Source organism: Esox lucius, chromosome 10 (genome assembly GCF_011004845.1).
Source record: "Esox lucius isolate fEsoLuc1 chromosome 10, fEsoLuc1.pri, whole genome shotgun sequence".
In the NCBI taxonomy this organism is placed as follows: Eukaryota; Metazoa; Chordata; class Actinopteri; order Esociformes; family Esocidae; genus Esox; species Esox lucius.
In genome coordinates, this window is record NC_047578.1 from 7,700,879 (window position 1) to 7,709,671 (window position 8,793).

The 8,793-nt window shown below is 41.2% G+C and overlaps 2 protein-coding genes across 2 annotated transcripts; one reads left to right on the forward strand and one right to left on the reverse strand.

Moving 5' to 3' along the window:
- Positions 1-2,946: 2,946 nt before the first annotated feature.
- On the forward strand, positions 2,947-4,805 carry wdyhv1 (WDYHV motif containing 1). Its single transcript, XM_010873174.4, has 6 exons — positions 2,947-3,150; positions 3,274-3,373; positions 3,452-3,502; positions 3,745-3,893; positions 3,990-4,114; positions 4,207-4,805. The coding sequence occupies exons 1-6, from the start codon at positions 3,044-3,046 to the stop codon at positions 4,311-4,313; spliced, it is 639 nt and encodes a 212-aa protein (XP_010871476.1). The 5' UTR covers positions 2,947-3,043; the 3' UTR covers positions 4,314-4,805.
- Positions 4,683-7,574, reverse strand: si:rp71-45k5.4 (proteasome subunit alpha 2). The gene is given in 8 exon segments (NM_001304001.1): positions 4,683-4,962; positions 5,545-5,602; positions 5,695-5,768; positions 5,873-5,954; positions 6,252-6,374; positions 6,499-6,631; positions 6,839-6,915; positions 7,525-7,574. Coding segments are annotated over 8 exon segments (705 nt in total). The 5' UTR covers positions 7,566-7,574; the 3' UTR covers positions 4,683-4,845.
- Between the last annotated feature and the right edge of the window lie 1,219 nt (positions 7,575-8,793).

The following is an 8,793-nucleotide window of genomic DNA, read 5'->3' on the forward strand; positions in this document are numbered from 1 at the left end:
TCTAAAATAAATGTGATTGATTGGAAGGAACATTGCAAAAGGAAACAACAACATGATAAAATACTGTGAAAGATGGGCTGATCTGTGAACAATGGAGGGTAGAGATTGTTTAAGTTAACAATGGGCTCCATACCTGTCAGCGATGGATGGAGGAAATATACAATTTGTTTTATTCGTTTTTCTCCAGTTGGGTAGAGTGGGATGGCAATGGTGGGAACATATTATTGAAAAAAACATAGAAAAGGCTGTTTGATACAGGTGACTTTTTTTTTTTACAGAAGGAACGGGGTACTAGAATTTCTGACAAATGAACAAGAAATAATATATAACAAAACAATATATTTCTGGATAGGACAACGCTTTCACACAACACCATACAATACACCCTATACTAACCATGTGTAATGGATTTAGGAACATGTAGTAAAATCACTACAACACAGTTTTGCGTTAGCTCAAGTCACTGAAAAATTGTCAAGCCGACACACACACTATGTCAGACCCTAATATTGTTTCTAAAAAACAATAACACACACATATTTCAGATCTGAAAAAAGCATACGTGACCATCTTAAAACTGTTTCACATCACATATTTAATTATACGACAACCCAACTGTTCTGTACCCGGTTGCTATACCAACATGCTATACATTACCAGCCACTATTGGAGGACCAAGCCAAGTCCAACCGTACGTTTAAGTCTGAGACATATGGGAAGAGTTTGTCCTAGCGGAGGCCAAGACTTCAACTCCCTTTAATGAACACTTCTGTAATATTGGAAAATAATGGCACAGACACTTCAGAGCAGAACCCAATTAGTGGAGTGACTGCCAGAGGGAGAGTTGGCCACAGAGCAGGGACAAAATTACACACAGGCACACAGCCGTGCAAGCGCGCACACACACACCCTCACACACACACACACACACACACACACAGGAGGGAACAAAACGCTGTCCTGCTGAGGAAGAGGACCCGGGTTATCGTGATACCGACAGTCAGCCCGGTCTTCATCAGCACGGCACCGTCCAAAGAAGACAACCTGTCTCCTCCTCACATCTCCTCTGGGAACAAATCAAAGCGAGAGCCGGTTAGGGTGCCAGTCCTGTGCCCACACACGGTCCCTGGGGGGCGCGTTGATTGAGCGGTGGCATTCGGCCCTGCCTGAGCCACTTGAGCCACTTGAGCCACTTGAGCGTCTACACATCGCCGCCACCGCAGTCACCAGGACTTGGATGGCGCACTGAGTTTGCCAACCACTTCAAGTTCACAGGCTTGTAGATGACTCTCCATATCCTGCAACCAGTGTGGCGCAGAATATTAAGACAAGCTGAAGGGGACTAGTTGTGGTAGCGCGAAGCGGGATGATTCGGCAACCCGATAGGAGCGCGAGAGAGAGAGAGCGGAGGAGGGGATTTATGCTGAGTAGATGCTCCATTGTTATTTTGTGCTTGTTCATGGTCCTCAGGGCAGTCTGTCCTGACTGTGGCATCTGGAGGAAAATTATTGATTTATGATCTGCAGCTGTTTGAGAGGAGAAGGAAAAGAAGGAGAGGAGAGGAGGAGGGTGTCGAAAAAGACAGAGAGAGAGACTGTCTCCGTGCTCTCCTCTCTGTTCCCGTGGTGCTACCTCCCCTGACAGAGGCTGAGAGGAAATCAATCTCTTCTCTTCATATCTGCTTTAGAGAAAAAGTAATTAACGGCATGAGTTTGAATTTCTTTCTAGGTCTCATGACTATTTTGAATCTGATATTGTTCATTCACATCCCTTTCCCTACACATAAATTCAATATATTCTTCAAAAAAAATTTTTTTTGAATCAACACCTCACAAGCAAATGCAATAATTCAGGAGATACAGTCTCCCATTTGGTTAAGAATTCCAATGTAATTGATACGTCTCTCACTGAGCACCTGGGGAGGTTGGTTTAACCACTGGTGGAAAGGGCTGATCCTATAGGCTAACAAAAATACATTTATAGACTTGAGATTTAGTACCAGTCAAAATGGGTGTGTCCAAACTTTTTTGACTGGTAAGGTACATCAGTGTACCCTCAATAAAAAAAGGATCACAAACCAAAATCCTTATTTCAGAGTGCACCTCAAGCCGTAGGAGCCACAGGAAAATCAATGGGACCAACAATAGCAGCGTTTGCCTGCAGAAGGACATGTGAAGAGTCCCTTTTTAATGCACACTGCCTACTGACTTTTTGAGTAAGCTAAAAAAAACACACAAAAAAACAGTTGGGGTCGGCCCTATCAATGAACCTGGCATCCATCAAAGACAGGGCAACAGAAGGACAAACCTGAAGAATGGCTGTAGTTGAGTGATACTCGGTGCTTGACAACAGGGCAGCAGTGCCCTTTCAGCAAATAAGAGTGAGGGGGAGAAAAGGTTCACAAGCCTCAGGTCGAGGCTTGCATCCGCTACAAGAAAATGGTGCTAGCCAGTGGTGCAGCGAAGAGGACCGCCCCTTCCTTGCTCCAGGCTATGATCAAACCTGAACCCTCACACAATGAGTCATGTCTGGATGAGAGAGGTTAGGTAGATGTCTGCAGAGTACATTTTCACTCTTTGGAGACTGCCATTGTAGGCCTGAGTTACCATTGTAATACTTATGTGATGTCCACAGAATAGGAACAGAGCTCAGAGGCCTATCGTAACAAAACCATGTTGTTGTCTTGGGATTAATACTTTTTTTTAGTGTGAAGTTGTTACACATTGTAATGGAAATGCAACACATTGTGAGGACAAGGTATCTGCTATCATGCGAATGTTTGTGCCTTGCCTGAAATGTTCAAGGCAAATGATGTTAGAGGCTTAGGAACGAGTTCACATTGTGTAGTGTGATGTCTCCCTCTGTCGACAAAATATAGCATAGCATGGAAAATGTAACCCCCCCCCCCCCCCCATCGACGTCATCGTCACAGTCGGACCTGATTTATTGACGATTCTTGTCCTACATCGGACATGTGTTAACGTAACACCAAAACAATTAGTTATATGTTATTCTAGATGTTTTTAAATTGCATTTTTTTCGCATGGAATTAGTATCTAATCACAAGGAAGACATGCACGAACACGTTTCCTTAAAATATGTCAACATCACCCCGTCAAGAGATGAATGCGTCTACACGAGCTGCTACTGGTAAATATCAGCAATACATTCATAAATGCATATTCTATATTGGATGTATTTCGATTGGTAGCTACAGTAAGTACGTGTAATTAAGGTATTACACACAATACAAAATGTATTTTGCTTTTTCAGTGAGGAAAATGTATGGAAACTTTGTGAACACATCAGTACTCAAACGCAGGTGTCTTTGGACGAGGTTTATGCAGCCTTTATATCAAATGAACGAAGAAAGGTGAGTTCGTACATCTTCAAATTACTTTATTTTCTAAATCTCGCAACCTTTTAATATTTAAATTTAAAATCGTCTTAGGTCCCTATATGGAAGCAGAAGTCCAGTCGTGGATGTGAACCTGTTGTTTGGGTAAATAGTCTCAAATTCATGTCTTTGATTCCTCATGTTCTGTCTTCCCATTGGATGATACAGCGTAGAAGGTACGAGGTTCCTCCCCTCGGAGACCACTCATATGGGATCTGACTTCATAACGACAAAAACAGATGGAGTACAAAAACATTTTCTTTAGCCTTATGTATATAAGATTTCATCAAATTTCCAATATCATTGTGTAGATACTACATTTTCTCTAATTTATATTCTGTTTGTAGGATTATCACGTTATTTTACTACATCAAAATAAGCAAGGACAGAGTTTTATTTATGACCTGGACACGGTCCTACCTTTCCCTTGTCCCTTTGACATTTACACTAAGGAAGCCTTTCGGACAGACTGTGGTCTTAGACCAGCTTTCTGGAGGTAAGCCAACACATTTGCATTGTTAGTCCAAACATGTGTTGATTGGTTGTCCTCAGTGATAAACATCATTGAATATCTGTACATACAACTTTGCAGGAAGTTGCGAGTTATTCCGGCACAGACCTACCTGAAGAGGTTTTCCTCTGACCGGTCACATATGAAAGATTCGAGTGGGAAGTGGCGCATGCCCCCACCTCAATATCCTTGCATTACAACAACAGGTACCGCTTAGTCCCACTACGCATTTCCCCTTGAAATGAGAATGTCAGGATTGTCCGTATCTAACTTCAGAATGGGGTTTCTGTCCCTCCAGACTCTACAATGAACCTGGACGACTTCATCAGTATGGATTTGAAAGCGGGATATGGCGAAGTATACAGCCTTTCCGAATTTGTGGAACACTTTGGGGAGAAATCGTGATTGCTGGCTTTAACTACTCATTAATATACTTCAAAGACTGGTGGTGGAGATTTAACTGTGCCAACTGCCACTGTGCACATAGACCAGCAAGTAAGATAAACCGAGAACAGCTACATCCCAATGTTCCACTCCTTATCCCAGTGGAAAGTGTTTTAGCCACTGGGATAACCATAAATATCATAAACTAACATTATCGGCCAATTAGAAAACATTGTACATGACTCAGCACACCCAAGAAGTGTCCAAGAAGGGAGTCTTAACTGCTTCATATACATATGATACATTAAGATATGTCTGGATATTGTGTGTAATTGTTTACTTTCATGGTAAGATCACCACAAGGTAAAGATGTGACATGTTGGAGTCTCTTTACTTTCTGGCATTTATTGATTTATTGATTGGTTGGTTGTCAGAGGGGAAGGTGGTACTGGAATACAAACAAATAAATGCTGTTATGTTGAAAATACAGTAGTCAAATTATTTTAGCAATAACCAAAAGATGAACACAAATCATTAACAAGTCACATTTCTTTTATGCGATGGCTGCCAAGTAGTCTTTCACTTCGGTGGGTGAGAGTCGCCTGAAGCCTGCTTCATTGCAGATCCCCACTTCAATATTGTCTTCTGTCATCTGACCCTCAAAGCTTTCCTGTGAATAAGAAATAACATTATTTTGCTTTTCCAAAGATCGAGAATGGTCTCATGAAGCTTCGAAGGTGATTTCTAAAGTCAAAACAAGAGTAGCCAAATCTAACACTCAAACTTATTAAAATTTTTAAAAAATCATTAAAGGGGCACTGTAGTATCCTTCTGCAAAAAAAAAAGATGTTAAACAATAACACAGCTTGTCGCCTCCTCTTCCTTTACCAAACGAGACCGTAATAGTATTACCCAGTTTTAGGTGGGGGATAGAACCATGAGTATGAAGAGACTACACATCAATGCAAACGGAGACAGACCAACAATAAAAAATAAAATGGGGCATCTGTCAAGCACTTGGAATTATTTTGTTGAATTTCTTTTTAGTGGAAAAAAAACTAATTTTGATGTCTTCTGGTTATTTATGCTTGAAGTACAGTAGAAACCTTAAATGAGCATATTGCTAAATATAATAATCTGCTAAATGAGTATATTGTAACTGAATTTCAACCAATTCTGAAATTAAATATTAGTTTGTATGTCAGATAAGTGTAACCCCTTTCACATGGTGAGGCTTTCAAGGGAAACTCACCTTTAATGTTAAGATTGCTGTGTGGATGGCATCTTCCAGTTCCAGGTCCTCATTGTATCTGTGCGAGGAGGCAAACCACATGAAGGGTTACCCAACAGCTGAACACCAACTCCCCCACAACATGCAATTAGACAGGATACATTGAAATACCTTTTCTCAAGGAATGTTTTCCCATTGACATAGTTCTTCCCCATGGCAGTGGCTTTCCAGGCAAAATATGCTCCCTGTTTAGAGAAATTTCGTCATGGATTGCCACAGTCAGTCAGTCAGTAATCGAGGCCTTTCACAACAATACATGAAGAAAACGTGTTGCAAAATAATCACGCACAGACGGATCAGACTGGAAGAGGTATGGTCGGTCCTCATCCCAACCAGCAATCAGCAAGGACACCCCAAAAGGACGGACACCCCTGCAACAGAAAACACAATTCGGGTCATGTTCAAGCCACTGGTCAAATTAATTCCATGAAAACAGATTCACTTTGTTACAACCGTTCACCCCACATATGGTTTCTGAGAGACTACGGCGATCATCTTTCACCTCAGCTCCCAGCCTGAATTTGTTGGGACAACCGGTCCTATATAAATCACCAAGTGGTCTGGAATTTCCAATTCATAACTTTAAGCGATGTCCTCTGGCAAATGATGTACGGACATCTAGCTTTATATGTTCTTTTCACCCATGTAATTAAAACTTCCCACTGTACCCCGACTGTGTGTATTCCTGCATGACAGAGGCCACTCTCTGAACCAGCTGAGCAGTAGGGATGGGCTCCTGGTACACCAGGAAATACTGCTGAGCCAACTTTCTGGCTCTCCGTAGAAGCACCCTGGAAATACAAACGTTAATAATATTATTTTTGACAAATTGGTTGTTACTATGCATGCACACGGACTGTGAATGGTGTGGTTTAAGTTATTTCCCTATAAGCAGAAATTCCCTGTTCTCTTTACCTGTAGTCAGGCCCCATTCCACTGTACACCATGCCAATGTGTTTGGTTATGGGCTCAACCTTGTGCACACTGGTCTCATCATACAGGATGGATTTTTGTTTCTTCTCTGTTGCCAAGACCACTCCATTTGAGGCTGGGAGGGACGAAAAATGACATTTGGTTGCAATGTTTGGAATCCACTCCTATTACTTGAGGGTGAAAATGAAAGTGAATGTGAGGCATGTATGGAAGTCTACTGTGGTGTTTTAGCGGGCACTGAATCATTCAATACGTCAAAACACATGAATAAAAAGACTGGGTCGATGTAAATGATCTGCATCATAAGTGTTTCACTGCTCACCTTTGATTCCGACTGCAGGTGCACCTGCGGCCACCGCTGCAAGGGCATATTCAATTTGGACCAGCTTCCCAGACGGGCTGTAAAACAATATATTGGTAACGTTATATCTAGCTATTTAGTCATAGTATTTATCTATCCAATACATTATTTTCAGACTCGAAGTGTGATACTTTAGAAGAGTGGTAGCAAACTAGTTGGAGTTAATGAACTTCGAACCTAAACAACGCGCTTTGGTTCTGTAGGTAACGACGGTACCTAACTACATTAGTTTAGCTATGTAGCTAGCCAAGCAGCGAGTTGCAGTCACCAAACTTACAGACTACACAGCCATGATGTGGGGTATGATTGACATGACTTAGCTTTCATGCGTATCTGATTTGAATAAGAAATACATAGAAATCGAGTTGCTGCAGTGAAAATTACTTAATTGTTAACATGCTAACTAGTTTTACGCTAGCTAACTCGCTACTAACAGAACTCGCTGTAACATTACGCGCTAGCTAGTTAGCATCGGCGTGACACTGCATCTCTTGCTGTATTGCCTGATCAAGACCATTGTATTTAACGTCTAAATAACCAGAAAAACAGCCACATTTTTGCAGAAAATGACCCCACTTAAAGTTGTCATATACATGCTGATTACGTTTTGTTTTACTATTAATAAATTACATTTTTATTTACTTTACCTAAAGGTAGTAAGAGAGAAACTGTATCCTCGTTCAGCCATTGTTAATCTTCTTCTTCTCTTGGGTTAATGGCGGATTGCTATCAACTTTGAGGTGCATACCGCCACCTACTGTACAAGAATGTGTAACATCATTTCATTTGTCCAGCTCTTAGATTTTACATGCAAGCCCTGTATCACTTAAGAAAGTATAATGTCCCTCCCTGAAGACTCTCACTCCCTCTCCCTCTGTTCCCAGAATTCCTAACAGATTCCCCTCTCTACCCACCCCTTTAAGTTCATAACACAACTTTTTTCTTTCCTCTTCATGCCTAGGACAATAAATCTACATTTATCACTACCCCTTTTCCCCAGTACAAAAATGGTGTCATTTAGTCATGTGTGGTCCAGCCTGAGTCTCGTTATGATTATTTCTTCCCTTCTGCCCCTTTCCTTTAGTATTCTTCATTATGACTGACTTTTGTATTTTGTGATAGCCCCTTCCCTTCTGGTCATTCTCCCACTAATTCTGCCAAAACCCCAGTCCTTTCTTCTTAATTATCACTTTCCCTTCTCCTTTCCCAAGTGGGACTCATAGTATTATTCCTTTGCCCAATGCACTTTTTGCTAGCTTATCAGCATACTCATTGCCTTTTACCCCCTTGTGTGCTGGCACCCAACAGAACTGTACATCTACACCACCTCTGTGAAGTCTCAATAAACTATGATAAAGATCATTGAGTAAGTCTTCCCTGACGGATTCTGTTGATTGAATACTTTCCATGACGGCCCTTGAATCTGTGCACACCACCCCCCCATCCGGTTTCATTTCTTCAGCCCACAGCAACACGATAATTATTGCCACTATTTCTGCTGCGTATACAGACAGTTGGTCAGACAGCCTTTTGGAAATAACTACTCCAAACTCGGGAACATACTCACCAATTCCCACACACTGTTTGTTCTTAGAGCCATCTGTATAAATATGGATGTACAGTGGGGAGAACAAGTATTGGATACACTGCCGATTTTACAGGTTTTCCCACTTAAAGCATGTAGAAGTCTGTCATTTTTATCATAGGTACTCTTCAACTGTGAGGATCTAAAACAAAAATTCTGAAAATTTATGATTTTTAAGTAATTAATTAGCATTTTATTGCATGACATAAGTATTTGATACATCAGAAAAACAGAACTTAATATTTGGTACAGAAACCTTTGTTTGCAATTACAGAGATCATACGTTTCCTGTAGTTCTTGACCAGGTTTGCACTCACTGCAGCAGGGATTT